The sequence below is a fragment of the Drosophila pseudoobscura genome, chromosome 2 (genome assembly GCF_009870125.1).
Source record: "Drosophila pseudoobscura strain MV-25-SWS-2005 chromosome 2, UCI_Dpse_MV25, whole genome shotgun sequence".
NCBI lineage: Eukaryota > Metazoa > Arthropoda > Insecta > Diptera > Drosophilidae > Drosophila > Drosophila pseudoobscura.
Window position 1 is genome coordinate 19,414,577 of NC_046679.1, and position 18,847 is coordinate 19,433,423.

The 18,847-nt window shown below is 46.3% G+C and overlaps 4 protein-coding genes across 9 annotated transcripts; 3 read left to right on the plus strand and 1 right to left on the minus strand.

Annotated features, from left to right (window-relative positions):
* The first annotated feature begins 1,001 nt into the window (after positions 1–1,001).
* On the plus strand, positions 1,002–2,918 carry LOC6897486 (tRNA modification GTPase GTPBP3, mitochondrial). Its single transcript, XM_033376758.1, has 3 exons — positions 1,002–1,134; positions 1,212–1,790; positions 1,847–2,918. Exons 2-3 carry the CDS (start codon positions 1,296–1,298, stop codon positions 2,831–2,833), a joined length of 1,482 nt encoding a protein of 493 aa, XP_033232649.1. The 5' UTR covers positions 1,002–1,134; positions 1,212–1,295; the 3' UTR covers positions 2,834–2,918.
* Positions 2,919–3,291: 373 nt separating this feature from the next.
* On the plus strand, positions 3,292–5,240 carry Golgin84 (golgin A5). 2 transcript variants are annotated; one of them, XM_015182159.2, is made up of 3 exons: positions 3,292–4,702; positions 4,766–4,991; positions 5,068–5,240. In XM_015182159.2, exons 1-2 carry the CDS (start codon positions 3,376–3,378, stop codon positions 4,978–4,980), a joined length of 1,542 nt encoding a protein of 513 aa, XP_015037645.2. In that variant the 5' UTR covers positions 3,292–3,375; the 3' UTR covers positions 4,981–4,991; positions 5,068–5,240. The 2 variants fall into 2 exon arrangements, with proteins under 2 accessions (XP_015037645.2, XP_001359134.2); XM_001359097.4 differs by having other exon boundaries at positions 4,766–5,240.
* On the minus strand, positions 5,003–12,702 carry LOC4802163 (C2 domain-containing protein 5). Of its 2 annotated transcripts, none has more exons than XM_001359098.4 (10): positions 12,539–12,702; positions 12,167–12,468; positions 11,758–12,103; positions 9,733–11,393; positions 8,116–8,455; positions 6,921–8,057; positions 6,772–6,859; positions 6,031–6,420; positions 5,685–5,957; positions 5,003–5,617 (listed from the first exon to the last, which is right to left on the minus strand). In XM_001359098.4, exons 1-10 carry the CDS (start codon positions 12,700–12,702, stop codon positions 5,555–5,557), a joined length of 4,764 nt encoding a protein of 1,587 aa, XP_001359135.4. In that variant the 3' UTR covers positions 5,003–5,554. The 2 variants fall into 2 exon arrangements, with proteins under 2 accessions (XP_001359135.4, XP_033232648.1); XM_033376757.1 differs by having other exon boundaries at positions 5,555–5,617; positions 9,733–10,022.
* A 521-nt stretch (positions 12,703–13,223) lies between these two features.
* On the plus strand, positions 13,224–17,159 carry LOC4802162 (RNA-binding protein FUS). Of its 4 annotated transcripts, none has more exons than XM_015182161.2 (6): positions 13,224–13,921; positions 14,029–14,439; positions 14,509–14,695; positions 14,759–14,974; positions 15,058–15,230; positions 15,306–17,159. In XM_015182161.2, the coding sequence occupies exons 1-6, from the start codon at positions 13,606–13,608 to the stop codon at positions 15,353–15,355; spliced, it is 1,353 nt and encodes a 450-aa protein (XP_015037647.2). In that variant the 5' UTR covers positions 13,224–13,605; the 3' UTR covers positions 15,356–17,159. The 4 variants fall into 4 exon arrangements, with proteins under 4 accessions (XP_015037647.2, XP_015037646.2, XP_015037648.2 ...); XM_001359099.5 differs by having other exon boundaries at positions 13,606–13,921; positions 14,011–14,439; XM_015182160.2 differs by having other exon boundaries at positions 14,011–14,695.
* The last annotated feature ends 1,688 nt before the right edge of the window (positions 17,160–18,847 follow it).

Consider the following 18,847-nt stretch of genomic DNA (forward strand, 5'->3'; position numbering starts at 1 on the left):
CATTTCTAGTTATCATTTTAAACAAGATTTTTAACGAAAAATCTTCTTTCAAAAAATTTTAAGTATACAAAATGGTAAACAGGTATTGCAGAAATTTGCTTAACCGTTGCATAGGGCTGATGCGGGCCAACATCCAGAAGGTTCACATCGTTCACCGTGGCCAAAGCCAGCAGCCTGCAGTAGCCACCTCCTTGACCGTGGAGAAGAGGAACAAGTATCGCTCCACGTGGGAGCAGGAAGAGTTCAATCATAGGCGCACTGTAGATTATAGTGCTAGCCAAAGCAACGCCAGCGGAGATCGCAGCTACGATGGAACGTGGGTTAACTTCCCTACGGGTCGTCGCTCGTTTATCAATCGTCCAAGCACGGCCAAGCCCTGTAACGATAAAGCCAAGGCGTTCCTTCGCCAGTGGGCAAACCAAAACGATTGATACTCGTAACTGTCAACTGAGCTATCTTTGAAATAAACAGAGTAAGCTATTGCATAAAATTAATCCTAAACTAAATTTCACAATACTTGTTTAGGACGCACAAATAAAATTTATCCATAGCTTTACTGTTGATATCTTACAACTTTGCAGATGTCACTGTTTGCCTTTGTGGGCCAACTGGCTCGGTGCACCTATTTGCCGCCGATCCCACTTCTGCTCTCGCGAATACGTGGTCCGCGGAATATACCCCATATGCCCATCAAAGGTCCCAGGGACTTTGAATACTGGCGTCGTTTAAAACGCAAGAACCCATCTAAGCCGACACGGTTGCCAAAAGTCAAACCCGCACCACGCCGAGGGTCCAGAAGGAAAACAATTCCCAAAAAAATAGAAAAACGAACAGAAAAGTAAGAAGAAAAGGGGAACATCGGTCACAGCCGATAGCCGATATTATATTGTTCATTAGAACAACTAAGGACCTAAATCAACGACATCTAAATTTACTGTAATGCTAGAACCTGACTAAAAATAAAAACTCAATTATAACATTATTGAACAAGGGCTATTGAAATGAGGCCTTCCTATAAAAAAAAGATTTCTTCCCGGGAAAGTACGATTCATGACTCAAATGAGTTTGCGCGTTGATTCTTTTTAAATTTTAAATTTAAAACGAGGAATATGTATGATGGAACTGGTGTAACTCGTGAGTATATTTACGGTATATGAGACGGTATATTTTGAAAATGAGACGATATATTTTGGTATATTTCTGAATGTCAGACGGTATATTTTATCAATGGGTCCGCGGTAACACTGATGGTAACTTAAACCCCCAACAAAATAAATAATTATTGTGGTTCTTGTATGGCGCTGCTCCGGAACATTTCAAACAGCTTTTGCAGCAGCTTTCGGCGATATGCCAGTAGCGGTTGCACCATATACAGCCTCAGCTCGGGCCACGTCAAGTGCGGCGTTTCCGTGATACGCGTATCCGGTCCACAGACAAAGAGGGCGCTGCGCGCCATCGTTGGATGCAACGATTATGAGCCCAAGGCCCGGCAGGCGTACCTAAAGTCGTTTTTCCATCCCATCAGCAAGGAAATGATCGACAGGGGGCTGCTGCTCTGGTTCCCTGGTCCAGCCTCCTTCACCGGCGAGGATGCTTGCGAGTTTCAGGTGCACGGCTCCCTGGCCGTCATAGCGGCCATGTTGGATGCCCTTGGGCGCCTGGACGGACTGCGACCGGCCGAGCCTGGAGAGTTCACGAAACGTGCGTTCTTTGGCGGTAAACTGGACCTAACGGAGGTAGAGGGACTGGCGGATCTCATTCACGCCGAGACCGAGGCACAAAGGAAGCAAGTGAGATTATCGGCAAACAATGAATAAACATTTCCTGACACTCCTTTCTCTTTCAGGCACTGCTCCAGAGCACGGGAGCACTGGGCCGCCTATACAACAAATGGCGCAAGCGACTCATCCGATGTGCCGCCCACTTGGAGGCCTACATAGACTTTGCCGAAGAGGAGCAAATCGAGGGCGGCGTCATACTGCAGTTGACCAAGGAACTGAAGGCTGTGAGAGGCGAGATCCGCAACCATTTGAATGATCAGCGGCAGGGCGAACTGCTGAGGGATGGTGTGCGTACCGTCATCATCGGAGCACCCAATGTGGGCAAAAGCAGTCTGCTGAACCTGCTCTGCCAGCGATCTGTTTCAATTGTGACCGAGCAGGCGGGCACAACGCGCGACATTATAGAGACAATGCACAACTTTGGCGGATATCCGGTGATATTTTCGGACACGGCCGGTCTGCGGAGGAACACAGCGGACAGCATAGAACGGGAGGGGATGGCCAGAGCAAAGAAATGTCTCGCCGAATCTGATTTAATACTGCTGCTGACCGATGCCATGGCCGTGAGGGAACTGGACAGCAATGAAACGGTGGCTGGTTACGTGGAGAGCTATCTGAACGAATTGGATATTGCCTCGGATCTGTGCAGCGGAAAGCGAGTGCAGCTGGTGGCCAATAAAACCGACACCCTATCACTGGAGGAGTGCCATCGCCTGGACAAGCTGAGCAACATTCTATCCATCTCTTGCCATAAGCCCGCCAATATGGCCACATTTCTCAACGCCCTCGAGCAGCAGCTGCAAGAGCTGTGCGGCACACCAAGGGCCGAGCATCCGCGCATCACGAACACGCGCTACCGCCAACAACTGGAGCGGTGCATTGAGAACATCGACATATTTCTTAGAGATTACAAGCCAGATGTTTTCCCCGACATGGCCATTGCAGCTGCAAAGCTGCGAAATTCTGTCCGCTGCATCGAACGCATCACGGGTCACGTCAGCTGCGAAGACATACTGGACGTTGTATTCAAAGACTTTTGTATTGGTAAATGACTTGATATTACAATAGATAAGGTGTACATAGCTCCTAAGCGCAAAGTCTGCAATAATTTGTAAAATAAAAGTATTTGAACTTGAATTTAAAATTTCTAACTTAACGATGATTCTTGTAATGGTATAGCCGTTTGGTAAAATCATGCATGAATACTCGAACACTCGAATAAAAAGGAGTTCTTAAAATGATACAATCTTGTAGAAAACTGATTTATCAGTTGGATAAAATTAGCCCGAATATCTAAAATAAGGAATATGATTTCCGATCATGGACTGGGTACATTAACCCATTGTTGACCAGTGAGTATTCAAGTACACTCCACGAAAATTATGAATCTTGAATAATTTTAGCTCATTTCCAGTGAAAGTTATCGTGGTCTTTTTTAAAGTTAAGATGGATCTAAAAGTAGGATTATTATTATTATTTGTATCCAGTTTAACTAAAGGGGGTATAAGTGGGCTAACTTCGCTTTTCATCGGTATATTTACATTATACGATAAAAATTTTGTTTACGTGTTTCACAAGATTTATTTCGTTTAAAATGTCATCCTGGATCACAGGATTGGCAGATAAGGCCGAGAACATTCTGAACAAGATCGACCAGAATGCGGCCACGGCCCTGCAACTGGAAACGACAGCGTTGGTCACCGGGGATACCATCAATGCCATGAAGAAGAGCATGACCAGCAGCACCAACTCTTTGTCCCTGAAGTCGACGACGCTGTCCCCAGCGAAGCGATCGAGTGCTAGCCCCAGCAATGCTTCCAGCGTGAAGAGCGATCAAGGCGCCTCTGTGAGCAAAAGGATGACCACATCGGCCAGCTTCTCCACGAATCCGGATAGCCTAGGCAGCGCAATGGACACTCATGAGCTGGCGGCCTTTAAGATCGCCTTGAACGAGATCACCGCCGAGCGGGACGAGCTGCGAATGCGACTACACGAGCTGAACCACGACAGCGAGAACTTGGCCCTGCAAGAGCGCAGCCAAGAGCTAGAGATCCTGGCCCAGACACTGTCCGAAGAGCGGGACAAGGCGGTCCACGAGCTAAACGAGGCCCACACCGCACACATGGCGTATGTGCACTCCATCTCAGAGCTGGAAACGAATCTGGCCAAGTTGCAGCAGGAATACATGAGCGCTGCCCACAAACTACAGATGCAGACAAAGGAGACGGAACAGCATCGCCTCGAGTTGCACGAATACCGCACCAAGGCCCAGCGAGCCCTCCAGGCTAAAGATGCCCTGATAGCAGAACTCAAGGCGAAGCCCAGAGAAGAAGCGAGTGGAGAGGCCCATAACAGCGAGAGCCGTCTTCTACAAATCGAATACGATGCTCTAAAACAGGAGCTGGAGCATGCCCACGAAGAAGTGCTCAAAATGCGTCTGCAGTTGGAGGATAACGTTTCGCAGGAGAAGCAACGCGAACTGGAGCTCAGCTCTGCGCGTCAGCGGGAGGAGTCTCTGGCCAAGGAACTGCGACAGGCACGCGAATACAGTCTCACCTCCGAATCGGAACAGCGCATGCTCACCCAGGAGCTAGCCTCAATGCGACAGCAGCTTAGCAATCAGATGGCCGCTGCTGCCACTCGCCTGCAAGAACGGGAGCAACAGGTACAACAGCTGCGCCAGCGCCTCAGCGGTGAGGTCCACACCAGTGCCAAGAACGACTACGAGAGTCGACTGAAGGCCCTGACACAGTCGCTGGTCGAGCGCCAGGGTCTGCTGGAGCGCGTGACGGGCGAGAGGAATGCTCTGCGCCTGCAGTACGAAAACATGCAGACGCAACTGCAGCAGAACCAGCATTTGGTGCAGATTGAGAGCCAGAGAGGGAGTCGCCACACTATCCTCTCGAATAGCACAGATGATGGTGGGTAGCCCCTCATTCAGTTATCAGGACTCTTAATCACAATTTTTCCAAACCATTCCACAGTCAAGGCCCAATTCCCGGTGCTGATGCATCCCAGTCCGTTTGATAATCGTGTGGCTCGTCGCTTCAAGCGTGCACTCCGCCAAGCCGACTCGGTTGGCATCCGCGTGGGCACCTTCCTGCGTCGCTATCCGATGATGCGTGTCTCTGTTATTGTCTATGTGGCGCTGCTGCATCTCTGGGTGATGTTCGTGCTGCTCTCGACGACGCCGAATTAAGCCGTAAGGTGGTAGGTTAATCTATTTAATTGAGCAATGGCTTTATTTGCAAATATTTGTGTGTGTGTATTGTATTTAACTCTGCAGCCAAAATTGGGGGTACAGATACAACGAGGCTCTACAAGAGTACGAGTGTAAGTGTCATGTTTCGGATTTGCAACAAGTTGTATATATCGTATCGTATATCATATATCGTATTTGTATCCTTGTATCGTGTGTATCGTGTTCTAAATTCAATAAACATCCACTATGTACAGAAATCGCGATTGTTGTTTAAACACTAACAACATTTTTAAGCAAACAATTATAACAAGGGCCAAAAAATTCACACTACTAAGTTAAGTAAAAGAACGTTTCGTCACAGTTCAAATATTGCATACAGAATTTCCACTATCCATCCACTAAAGATCTCAATATATAGAGAGAGCTGTAAGTACTTGATAAATGTGATTGGTTTGCATTGGTTTAACGCGGAAGTAAATAGAGAGACGAACAGAGAGAGTTGGCATCAGTAATAAAGGCTTTTGGGGCGATTCGCGTAGAACGAACGCTAGATGCCCCTCAGGCGCTTATATCAGTCATCAGAATAATAGCTCACATAAACGGCATCGCCCCCGATGCTAATCAAACACTGGCCCTAAACAAGACAAAGAAGAGTTAAACAGAGCTGGCAATAGCTTGAGCGGTAGTGGCTGTCTGCTTACCTGATTCTTGTGCTGATTATCGAACAATATTAGTTCGGTGATGTAGAAGGAGACCATTGCGTTGCCCCCCAAAGATGCTATGTGTGCACGCACCACTGCCAGCAGTTCGGTGATGAACCCATGGACAAATCCACTAATGCCGCCAATCTCCCGTATGGAAGTGCTCTCCCTGATGAAGAAGAAGTTCAGGTTACCCAAATACTTTTCGATGCGGCCGCCGGGTATGAAACTCAGCGGCGTCAAATCCACTCCATAGCGATCGCGCAAGGGGAACTGTGTCAAAGAAAGGAAGAGGTCAAGCATGCTGTTTAGCTACCACTAGCATCTCCAATGGCTCCAGACTTACATATCGATTCCTGGAGACTGATCCACCCAAGTTCAGCGACTTGACTCCTGTGGAGGACGGCGGCACTCCCGACGACAGATTGCCGAGCCGTGAAGGCGATGTTTTGCGCACTTTGAACGAGCTCATGCCAAACGGCGGTATGGCCGTGCTGGTCGGTGTCGGTGTATCCACCATTTGATCCTCGTCCAGGGGGAAAATGTAATCCTCTTCCTGCAGCATTCGTTTGCCATTTGCCAGCTCTGGCTGCGAATGAGCTGCGTGCACTATTGTGGCGGCCTCGTGGAAGCCGTTCTGCTGCTGAAGCTGTTGCACCGGTCGTCGACGGTATTTCATTTTGTTGGCATCGCTCAGTCCCATGGCCATGCCAGTGACCAGAAGTTGGATTTGATCCTACAGCCATATAAATATATATAGTTTTATGTGAAAAGAGTATTGATCTTACCAAAGACCATGAAATCCCAAGATATTGCATCAGAAACATATTCCATTTCATTTTTCTAGGCGCGCGGTGTACTTGTACTTCAATTCTCTTTTGTGCGCTTCACCAAAAACTGTGCATAAGTTGCTATTGGGTTCTAGGGACTGACGGTCCGCTTTCAGAGAAAAAGCATAGGTGAAGAGAGAATTGAAACCCAGCAAGCACCCTCTGTCAGCGGGGCATCACGAAAAACCCCGCCATAGAACAGTTTTTTGGTATCGTCTCTCATGCAACATCTTTATATTGGTTTTACTCTTACGCACCGTCTCGGGTAGTTCCAGCCTGAAGCGTAGATCGCAGATGGCACAGGGTATCATGGTGCGCAACTTGAAGTAGATGGTCTGCAGCAGACTGTGGAACAGAGAGCCAGATTTAGTGGGCACGTTTAACAGGGGGAAATCCCTACACTCACCGCTGAAAGTGCTTGGGGAACCCATTGACATTCTGCCCAACCTCAAGACGCGCCCGCCACACTTGTGTGAACATCTGTAGACTCTTTACCGTGTCCATTTCGAGCATGCCCGGCACCTGCTGTGTGTTGACCACGTGGAAGCCCTCTGGGGGATACGGTTCCATGAGCAGCGATATGATCTCCAGATCCTCTATATCATCCACCTCCAGGACACAGAGCTCTTTGTTTCCGCAATTCAAATCGATTTCGTTCATTTCCTCTTCGTCCGAGTCGTCTGTGTCCGACTGCTTATCGCCAGCGGCGCCACCAGAGGCTCCGGCTGCCGTTGCCGTTGCCGTATTTGCAGCCAAGTCGGGGTCCATGCTCTTCAGCTGATAGATCTCCTGATTGCGCTCGAACGTCTCCTGCAATTTCTTCTGCAACTCATTCAGCTTCTGTTTGTCCGTCCACGAGTTGCCGGCCACAATTTTCGGCACCTGTGGCACCGGCAGGGCCGTGAGGAAGAGTGCCGTGCCCGTGGCTATCAACGCTATCATGCGCTCACCAATAGCCACCTGGGTGCGCAGTCCGAAGATGGCATTCATGCCCTTGGCCTTGAGCTTGTTGATCAGCACGCGATGCAGTTCGTACTCGAGAAATGGCAGACCATCGGATATCTCTTTAGCATTCAGCTCGGCCCGGAGATCCCGTTTGGCGCGCACCACCTGGGCCTGCATGAAGCATCCGCGCCCCGTGACCTGCATGTACTCGGGCACCTCCAGCGTTGCCAGCAGGACATCTGGCACGCGTCCCTTCCGGCATATGGCGCACTTCTTCATCTTCACATTGAACGGCACAGAACTGAGGTTGTAGGGTATGTGGCAGATGGCGCAGGCGTTGCGCGGTCCATTTAGCGGTGGCATGCCGTAACGCTTGCCCCCCGAACTGTTGCCGGTGCCCACCGAGCCGTTGTCCTTGCTAGCACTCGGCTCCCCGCTGCTGCTGCCATTTGCCTCGCGCTCCTCCAGGGAATTCGTCATGGCATTTCCCGTCGTCGCCTTCGCCATGGCGTACAGATCGGTTTGCGAGACCGAGCGATTGAACACCATGTTGATGACGGCAGCAGTTCCAGTGGCAGACAAAACACAGACGTCGTCGCTGCAAGCACTCAAAGCATGAGGATTATTTATGGAGACGTAGGAGAGAGATCTCTTACGATATGGTGGTGGTCTCAGCATAGCCCAGGACCACATTACAGCCCAGGGAGCGGGCATGCGAACGGATCTCCATGCGCAGCTCCGTCCACCAGCTGTCCCGCACTTCCGGCTCATCCGGATTAGGCACTCGCTCCAACAGCTTGACCGAACTGGCCGCCACCGTCGCCCCCAGGTGGAGGATGAAGCCCGTTGGGTATTTTGTCATGGTCAGAAACGGATACTCCAGCATATCCAGGCTATCCGCCGCGGTGCCTGCCTTGGTCCCAACAGCGGGCTGCGTTAGACGCATCATCGCCGTGGCGGCCACCAGACGCTCGCTGGCCACGCAAATTGAGTTTCCTGTGAATTGCATATTAAAAAGAGCCAAAAGATTAATGAAATATCGCTTAAATATCAGATTATAACCATTTGGAACCAAGGAGCAAAGGCTGACACATAGAATACATTTATGTATATATTTACAGAGTTATCTTAAGTCTAAAGAATCGGATTCTCAGAAATGGTTGGGATATGTATGCAATTAATGAAAGTTTTATCCCTAAATCGTTTATTGGTTCATAAACTGTACATTCGTGAAGATCTACACGTATCAGGATAGTTATAATCTGTTCTTTTCATTACTTTTATGTAGGGAGAGATTTGAAATTACCAAAATGTTTCTATAGAAACTTTATACCTTTCGTGGTATTCGGATCGTATGCTTGGATTATAATCATGTAACACCTGATATCTATCACTAATTCCCTTCCTCTTCTCGAGGGACTAATCCTAACATACCTTTCCCGTAATTGGTATTCATTTGTGTAATTTTTGATGCATGCTTAGATCTTTTAGTTTAATTTAGTTCTGATTTTCCTTGACCATTAGTCGAACATATATATTTCCTGCATGTCTGTACATTCAGTTACATATCACGCGTTATGCGGAAGCGCCCATCGGTTGGTTGGTCTAGAAGTAGACTGCGTAACAAGCAATCATTGCAGGTCAACGTCCTAAAAAATATTGTATGAGGCATCACATCTGTATCCGTGTTATCCAACACGCGAGAGAGCTTCACAGCTACAGGATTTGCATTTGAAATTGATCCCTATACAGTCCCATTTGTTCCATTAGGGCAAAAAATCCCTTAAAAGATCTTAGTTTAGGGAAAAATATATATGGCAGTACATCGAATGAACGGATGAAAAAATCGCAAGAGACAGCTTTAGTAAGGATTGAGGAGAGCACAATGAACAACCAGAGAGAGAGAGAGAGATACACAGATACAGTGAGAGGTAGAGAGGCAGGCAGAGGCACACTTAGACGACACACAATTAACATCGAGAATGGACATCGAGAGAGTGTTAGGCAGAGAGTCACAGCTACTTACGCTTGCGATGAAGGAATGTAAAGGCTATGCCTGTGTTGGTGGAGTGCAGCAGCAGACGCAAAGAGAGAACGTTGAAAGAGACGTTTATCGTTTTTATCGGTTACTCAAAGAGAGACCAAACACACACAAGGGGCAGCAGCAGCAGTAGGTGGCAGGTGGAAGGTGGACTTATGGGGAATGCTTATCCTAGAGCCTTAGCTAAAGCCTTAACTAGAAGTAGTCCCCCAGTGACTGTCCCCGGACATACCTTTGGGCGTGACACTCAGATCGGAGTCGGAGGAACGACGACAAATCTCTCCAACGGTGGCCGGCACCATTGTGGTGGCCGTCGATGCGGTCGACGTGGAAGCACTATCAGCATTCGTTGCAGCCGATATCCCACTTTTGGACGGACTGGGCGTCATCTTAAGGCGACTGCTGTTCACCGGCGAGGGTAGGCGCCAACTTGCTGGCGTTCCTGGTGGTGGTGTGGCTTGAGCTGCGGCTGCACCTGCTCCTGATCCTGCAACTGCCTGCTGTTGGATGTCAGTACTGGACCTAGGTTGTTGTCGTTGTCGTGGTAGTTGTTGTTTGATGGCAAATGGAGCAAGCAATGATGATTCATTATTGTTGTTACTAAGGTTAGTACTATTAGAGATATTTACAGAATGATCTAATTGGGCACCAATAACAAAAGGATTATTATAATCAAAGGAGGGGACTAGTAGCTCGGACTTTGTGGGTGTCTGGGGTGTGGGTGTCGAGGGGCAAACACGCAGCTCTGGTGCATTCAGCAGCAACGTGTTCGGCGGTGCAGGAGGTGCTGCTGCTTCAGTGCCTGTGGCTAAATGATTGAATGAAACACTTCGCTGCAAGATCTTCTCGTAGCTGGGCAAATGATTCAACTGCAGCATGGAGGAGGATGTATTCAGGCTGGATCCCAGCCAACCCTCATCGTTGCAGCAGGTCGGCAGTTCCGGATGTGAACTGTAGTACGGCTTCCGTTCCAGGGAGAGCGTGAAGGATGGATGCTTGGGCTTCAGCTCGAGCTCGCTAATCTTCGGCTTCATGTGCATCAACTGCTGAAGGCGTCGCGAGAAGCTCTTCAAGTCCTCCAGCAAGTTGTGGTGCTTGGGTCCCAGATCGGACTGGCTATTCTCGCAGCTGCGGGTCTCTCCCGGTCTAATCCAGTTGTCCTGAAGATTCTCTTCATCCAGGGACTCTTCCCCGTTGCTATCAGGTGGCAACAAGGCCATTTGCAATGACTCTTCCGAATCAGTGGAGTACGTGGAAGAGCGGCCGCTCTTCAGCTCCACTGGCAGATCGGGGGCTGAGCGCGTATTCTCCTGAAACTCCGTCAGTCCCGGGACAGTCAGAAAGCTTTGGCTGGCTGCCAAATGGCCAGGACGCACCCCCGTATCGTTGCTTATGGAGCGCACAATGTTCGGGGGACTGGCCTTCAGCGCGGCCATAGGCAAGCGCGACCTTCGACGCCGCTGACGAAAGCTGGGCGGGGCCGTTGCTGCTCCTCCGCTGTCGCCAAAGATGCTGCTCAGCGATTGGGTGGCATTCTCGGGTATCTTCGGTTCGATGCGCTTGATCAGCGTGGCATACTTCTCGCTGAAGACGTTGCGCGAGGAGAGGGTCAGGCGGTGCATTCGATGCCTGAGCTTCTTCTCCCGGCACCGCTCGCCTCGCTCGTCCTCCTGCCTGATGAGATTCTGCATTAGATCCGCATCCTCCGTGTCACTGCTGCCACTTTCCAGATAGAACAACGTTGCTGCCGCTGCTGCTGCCGCGGCCGGAGTGGACACCGAGCTGGGCTGCCGGAATATGTTGAGACGATATTGAGGCGACCGTCCGGACAACGGCAGACTGTAGCTGCTGGCCCCCGCACAGTTGAGAAAGTCGAGATACTTTTGAGCCACTCTACTCGTAGATGGTGGAGCGTGGAGATGCATTTTAAAACACAAAATACGATACGACAAAGAAAACAACAACGATATTTGGTGCGTGCAAAACGATACGACAAGGAGCGAGGTTTTTACAAAGAGATTTAGAGAGGATGAACCATTATCGAAGATTTGATTTTGGTGTAGGGTAAAGAATGTTCAAGAGAAGAGAAGAATTGCTTTAGAACATTGTTGGAAATTGGCACATTTCTCGCACCTACAAAACGACTACGAAACGAAGATTAAAACACTTAAAAATACTTTTTTTTTCGTATGGATTCCAAGGAAAAAATAACTTGGTATCCATATCCAATGGACAGTTCTCTGTGTGAAATACTCACTCCTCTATTAGCACGACATCTGCGCTACTTGGCTGACTGCTGCTGGTGTCCTTGATCAGGGTGACGGCTGTCCCCACGCCGCGGGCCACCACACCCACATCGCCCTCGAGGTCAAAGCATTGCGTATAGCCAATCACTGCATTGGCCCCCATATTGATGGCCTTCAGGCCCATTTTACGCTGCACCTGGCCGGAAAGCTTCAAGAAGACGACTTGGCGGGCCTCGTTAGAGGCGCGTGGTGTGCGTATTTTGTCAATCCATTGATACTCCGGATCGTCGTTGACCACCAGCTCTTCGACAAAACCGTGTATAACCTGGGCGCGATACCCGAAAGGGACACATTGGGCTGCAAAAGAAACGGAAAGGTGATTTGAATTTTAAGAAATCGAAGACTCAGAAAAGTACACACAGTGGAAGAAAGGGATTCCGCAGGAGCTTTGACGAAACTTGTTGACATCCGAGAAAAGATCCACCTTGACTATCACATTGATCTCGCCACGTATTCCGTGCATTGTGTCAAAGACTGGTATCCAACCGGAGAGGACAGTGCCCTTTCCGTGCGCTGCCTGACTAGAGCTCTCCAGGCACAGGGGATTCAAGCTAATGTTCACCTTGCCAATGGCATCGTTGGCCGAATACGTGTCGTAGTCCATCAGTCGTATCTGCAGGGGCTCATCCTGCAGTTCTGCATCATCCACTTCGAAGCGAAACCTTGAAACATGAGAGGACGCACGGGTGATTATGATGATACATTGATGGGGGGGGAGGGTTCATAACACACCAGTCTGTGTTCCATGTGGGATTCAGGCTCTTGCGGAACACGTCCGTCTTGTGGGTCACCGAGGCTAGCTTTATTTCCACAAACGCATCCGTCGTTTCACTGCTCTTGTCCATGACAGGCAAATTGCGTGCCGCCTTGATTTTCACACCCACTTTGCCAGGCATCTTGTCACGTCGCTCTCTCGTCCTTTTCACCAATTTGTTGCTAAATCTGCCAATCTATTTTCTTTAACTTGTGTTTTCCATTTTCCTAGTTATTAGTGTGGCTGCCATCGGGAGCTGACTAAATACCACATGCAACGCTATAGAGATGGGAGTATAATAGCACATGGTCGTATGACACTATACCACTAACCATACACTACACTTTGCATCTAATAGCCACTAAAAATAAACAAGACTATGGGAGACCCGAAGCCGAAGACTACAAATGCCAGCGATTCCAAAAAACTCGTGCACCCATACATTAAAATACACTGAAATCACAAGAGAGAACAGAAACCAAACAAAACAATGCATCACTTATTTATAATCAAACTTATAATCACTTATTTTTGTGAGAACATATTGTGTTTGTTATACTAACACATGTTAGCCGTTGCTTGGCTGGCTAGCTCAGGAAAAGACTCGTTTAATTTATTATAAATTTATTATCGTATTAATGACGATACTATTGAAACGCATATCGCGAAAGTGTGGCATCACTACAACAAAAATCAATAGTCGCCGCCATATTTTTTCACCAAAACTGCAGACTAAAACGCGCTTCAGAGTCCCAAATATGTTTAGTTAAATAAGTTAGTACAGATAAAAGATTGAGAAAAGTGATTATAGTGTGCTGTAGCACATAAGAGCGATACGAGAGAGCTCCATTATCCAAGTTGCATGATATAAAACGCTTGGAATCGCATCTCCGGCATTTCTGTTCTTCTTCTTCTCTCATTCGTGCTGCTGCAGTGTGCGTCCGAGTCCCGCGACTGTGTGTGTGTGTTTCTGCGTGTGACTGTGTGTGTGCGTCCCAGTGCTGGTGTTTTTGTGTGATAATAAAATAATTGGTAGACGAGGAGCATGGAAGGAGCCCAAGTATCTTCTCCGTCGGTCGGTGGCCCACGTGGTGGGGGCTTTCGGGGACGCGGAGGAGGTGCTCCCATGCGCGGCGGATTCGACCGTGGTCGTGGGCGCGGTGGTCGCGGTCACTTTATGGGTGGCATGCGCGGCGGAATGGGCGGAGGACCGCCGGGAATGCAGGGAATGATGCCGGGTCCTCCACGCGGCATGCGTGGACCCAGAGGTGGGATGGGCTACCAAGGACGCGGCGGTTTCCAGCCCCGCGGCGGCGCTCCAATGGGTATGCGAGGCGGACGTCCGCCCATGTACCAACAACGTAAGTGCACCCCCCCGATAGGATAGATCAAACTCCTCTTAGAGCATAATGAACACAATGTAAACCACTATTTATACGGTCGTAAGCAGCTCCCAAACAACACACAGGTGCCGACAACAACAAGACGGTGTCGCCCGTGCCCACAACAGCGGCGCCTGGCGAGGCACAGGTCGGCGAAGCCGCCGGAGAGCAGGAGACCACAGATTCCCAGGCCGCGGCGCCAGCATCTGTGTCCAACAACTCACATAGCAGCAGTGCTCCAGGCAGCAATGGTGGTGGAGGAGGGGGAGGCGGACCTCCCCCATACCTGGGACGCGGTCGTGGACGTGGCGGTCTTTTCAGTGGACGCGGTCGCGGCGGTGGTTACAATCCCCATATGAATGGCAGTGGAGGCGGCGGCGGCATGTACGGTGGTCCGCATTCCCATCACAGCAACTCCATGGGCGGCGGTCCTGGGGGCGATCACGGACAAATGCCACGACGTGGCGCACCCCGTGGCCGAGGCGGGTACAATCAAGGTATGAGTCGGCCACCCATGCATCACCATCAGGCACATAATCCCAATACACAAATTGCACCGGTACCAGCTCTCAAACGCGGCGCACCTGGTGGTCCTGGTCCAAAGCGTGGACGCTATGAGGGTGGTCCTTACGGCCAGCGACCCATGACACCCAAGTATCATAACTCTCAACAGCACATGGGCGGCGGCGGTGGCGGCATGGCATCGCAGTCATCCTACGGCTCGGCCCCCAGCCATCATTCATCTGCTCAAAGGTAGTATTAACATCAGGGAATCCCCCAAAAATTACACTAACGCCCAATGTTTCTACGCTGCAGCCACCATGGCGGCTATCAGACCCACGACCAGACACAGCAGGTCGATCCGTATGCGCAGAGCAGCTATAGCACATCGACCTCGCAGCAGGGCTACAATGGCTACGGCCAGAGCAGCAGCAGCTATGCAGCGCACACATCTCAAACAAGTGCGCCGGCCAGCAGCAGCTATGCCACCCATGCCGCCGAGTACGATCAGAGCCAGTATCAGAGCTACAAGTGGGTGTCTTCCTCTAGACTTTAGACGTCTTCTAATTAATTTAAGACCTATTCTAATACACTTTTTGGTTGTTTCCGTGTAGCTCGACGGGCTATGCCGCACAGCAGGATACACGCTATCCGTCGTACAGCCAAGACTACAGCCAGCAGTACGGATCAACGGCTGTGGATTATAATGCGACTGGCCAGACGGACTACAGCCAGCATGGACAGCAGAGCGCCGCTGGCTACGATGAGCGAGCCTATGCAGGCTATGGTATGTGGACTGCCCGCGCTGCTTGTATCCTCCATCATCCCCGTTGTTTTTCCGTGTCTCTTTCTCATCTTGCAGACTCGCAGGCCTATTCGCAGAACTATTCGAATGCCGCCGCTTACTACTAGACAACCGCATACCCGTCTCCTCACCCGCAACCCTAGTGGCCAGACACCAACCAGACAGAGCAAAAGAACGCTGCGCGTGCTCCGATGATGGGCGGTCAAGTAACCAAATACAAAAAAAGGGAATTTTAGGGCAGAAACAACAAAGTAGCAAACAGAAATCATGTACGATTATAACAGGAGGGAATGAAGGAAGGAAGTATATGTTTAATGCATAATTAATTTGCTATATATAATATATAATACAATACCAACACACACACTCACACCCAAAACAAACACACACACACACACACATATAACATATATAACTGTAGACGTAAGGATAAAGTTCTTCTTTTCTTAGAAATTAAGCATAAACAACCAACCAACCATGTTGCTGCGTCTCTTTCCATAATCTTCTATCCTAAACCGAATCGAATCAAATTTCTCCCCCGATTGTATTTTTACGTTGTTCCTTCCTCGAATCCCCCGCATCCGCCTCAGCAGCTTAATCGATGAAAATCGATCTCAATTGCCCCTCTGTTGTTTAATGTTTTGTTAGTGGACAAACGGAGCCATGTGCTCCAGCCTAAAAAAAATTGAAAAGAAGCACACAAAAATATAGCATGTGCTCCTACCCCGACCCCCTAGTTTCTTTTACAATTTACAATTCAAGTGTGTGACCAAAGTATGTTTATAGATTCATATTTTTTACATCAACTGAAAAAAACAGAATACCACATTGACAGTCGCGATCCGAACCACTGGATAGAACTGAAATAAAACTAAATTTATAGTAATGTAAATCATGTCATTGTCATGTCATGTATACAGAAGAATATTCTATTCGTTGTATAGATTTTAGTTGATAAGCTCAAACCCCACACTGAAACCACCCCAAAGCATACAATAATAAGCATCATCTGGAAACGGCTATGATTTTGCAAGATTGACAAAGGCCAGAACCTTTATTTCTTTTTTGGGTTTTTTTTCTCCCTCTCTCCCCAAAACAAAACAAAACAATTTCACAGTAGCCACAATTTAAGCAAACCGAAAAAGCACGTAACTATATGTAACTCTTATTAAATAAGCCTGAGGAAAAGTGACGAAATATACAAACAAATATATTAGCAAAAGATGCAAAAATCATAACAATTATCAAAGTCAATAAAATAATGTTCAAAAATGTGTGTAATGCATTAATCTTATTTACACGTACATATTATTATTTCAAAAAAAAAAAATACTATATACTATTCTGTTTAAATAAATAAGCTAAAAAGAAACCAACAAAAAAATACAAATATTGAGTGCAAAGAAACACTTAAAAAAAAAGAAAAGAAAAGACTGAAATATTCACGAAGCGAAGCAGCGCAGAAAAACTACAAGCATACAAATCAAAGACTTATCAGAGATAACGAAATACACTCAAGTATTAAGTATTTACCAAAAAAAGTATATATATATTGAGATCAAGTAAAAGAAAACTGAAGTGCAAAAAAGTATACCAGAGCCACAAGAACTTACCACAAAAAAGTCAAATCTGAAATGAAAGAAAAGAAAGATAATACTATACGCTTTGAAATGTTCTACGATTCAGTCCCTAGTGTCGCGATTAAATTTCTGATTATTCTGAAAACCCATTCAATTAGATAAAAATCTGAATCGTGAGAGATTGACAATCGAGAAAGCTTTAAGTACAAACAAACGAATATAAAATCTATTTAATCATTCTTTGGTAAGTTAAGATTGAAGCCAAACAATATACTACATATATACAAAACATTTTTTAGCTCATGAAGAACTCAGCAAGCATTAAAAAAAACACAAAAATACTCGTACGCCTAAGTTTTATTTGATTATGTTTGTCCGATTTTAAAGATTGTGATCTGTGATCTATACTGTTACATATATTTTTTTACCTAAGAAGTAAAGCAATTGCTGAGTTCGGCATTAATCTCAAAGTTCGGCCCTTTTTGCCGCACTTAACCATATAAACTGTAGCATTTAGTTGTTTTTTTACAGGAATGAGAAAGCAAAGTTAACAAAATAGCGTTGATAGCGTTTAAATAGCGCATATCAAGTGTGAAGGAAACGAACAAGAATGGATTTGTCAATGGTGGTAATATTAAAACAAACACAACACAATGAAAAATGACAAGTAACAAAATACCAAAACAAAACAAAAACCAACAAAAACTGAAAATATGAAATATTTTGTTTTCAATGTTGCACTTTTATGTTATTATATTTTTGTTTATGTATCCGATGATTTTGTTTGTTATAGTTTACAAAAAAGCAAGCCGAATAATTGATTTAGCCCTTACAAAGGCCAGGCAAAGGTGATGCAAATTTATATATGATTAAATATCGAAAAGACTGAATGATATTCCAACCCAAGAGACCAAAGTCTCCACAAAAATAAAGCAAGAACTGAAGTCCATTTTAAATACAATACAAATTCTAGTCATAAAAGGAATCACTCTAGTTTTGAAATATTAAATGTTCGAAATTGAACGAATTTATAATAAATGAATTTATACCAAGAACTGAACCCATTTGGTCACGTTCATGTGCAATCGGAGCAATAATGCTCTCAAAAACTTGAATTGCTATAAAGAAATGATACAGAATAATAAGAGAAGATGTCAGTAAGTCGAAGACAGAATCCAAATATCAACTGAAATGTTAAGAGATTGGACAAAGATAACCATTTGTTAATGACATATATATTTTATTTTATACATATATAGAAATCAGATACCAACAATTATTTCACGTTTTTATGTCAAATGATTTGATTTAAATTATTCTATTATTTGTTTAATTTTTATTTGATTTAATAAAAGCGTTTACAAAAATGGCAACAACCAGAATATAATTAAATGCAATTAAATGCAAACTTTTAATGATTTTTTTTCAGCAAAGTACAAAAGTAATGAAAAGGCTGAATAAAAAGAAAAAAAAACCGAAACCGGAGCGAATACATACATATATCAGCGATCTGCGGAACCCTATAGACTTAAATAAGACTATACAAAATATAAAAATCAATGCGTTTGCTAGCTCTAACAAGGAAATTTAAGTGAAATGCAGTTTTAAGCAAACTTTGAATGAGTACCTTAAGTACGTCTTTGTGCCGCGAATTCCGTCTATAATCAGCTCTTAAAAATCATATATTTCCTGGTAATTTTGAGTCCGAATAAAAAGAACTATAGGACAGTTTTTCCAATTTTATATGCATTTTGAGTTCGTTAATAAACATTACTTTAGTAAGATAAAACAAAAAAATTGAAATGCATCTATGCGTTCGCTAGAGCTAAAAAGAAATTTCTGTGTCGCGAATACCGTCTAAAAATTTCCCTTAAAAATTATTTTTTTTTTTTAATAATTTGGAGTAAAATAAATAGTAAAGAAAACTATCGTTAGAACAACTTTAACCATTTTCAATGCGTTTTGAGCTCAGCTCAGAAATATAAACGTGATACGTGATTAAGGTGCTATAAAAAAATA

Excerpts from the sequence above, each read along its gene's own strand:
- LOC6897486 (XM_033376758.1), top strand. The coding sequence starts at position 1,296 with ATGGCGCTGCTCCGGAACATTTCAAACAGCTTTTGCAGCAGCTTTCGG. Across the intron at positions 1,791-1,846 it reads CCGAGGCACAAAGGAAGCAA|GCACTGCTCCAGAGCACGGG; the intron begins GTGAGATTATCG and ends TTTCTCTTTCAG.
- LOC4802162 (XM_015182160.2), top strand. The coding sequence starts at position 13,606 with ATGGAAGGAGCCCAAGTATCTTCTCCGTCGGTCGGTGGCCCACGTGGT. Across the intron at positions 14,696-14,758 it reads CATCATTCATCTGCTCAAAG|CCACCATGGCGGCTATCAGA; the intron begins GTAGTATTAACA and ends TCTACGCTGCAG. Across the intron at positions 14,975-15,057 it reads AGCCAGTATCAGAGCTACAA|CTCGACGGGCTATGCCGCAC; the intron begins GTGGGTGTCTTC and ends GTTTCCGTGTAG.
- Golgin84 (XM_001359097.4), top strand. The coding sequence starts at position 3,376 with ATGTCATCCTGGATCACAGGATTGGCAGATAAGGCCGAGAACATTCTG. Across the intron at positions 4,703-4,765 it reads CTCGAATAGCACAGATGATG|TCAAGGCCCAATTCCCGGTG; the intron begins GTGGGTAGCCCC and ends ACCATTCCACAG.
- LOC4802163 (XM_001359098.4), bottom strand. The coding sequence starts at position 12,702 with ATGCCTGGCAAAGTGGGTGTGAAAATCAAGGCGGCACGCAATTTGCCT. Across the intron at positions 8,456-9,732 it reads TCTGAGTGTCACGCCCAAAG|GAAACTCAATTTGCGTGGCC; the intron begins GTATGTCCGGGG and ends TGCAATTCACAG. Across the intron at positions 5,958-6,030 it reads CAGTCTCCAGGAATCGATAT|TTCCCCTTGCGCGATCGCTA; the intron begins GTAAGTCTGGAG and ends TCTTTGACACAG.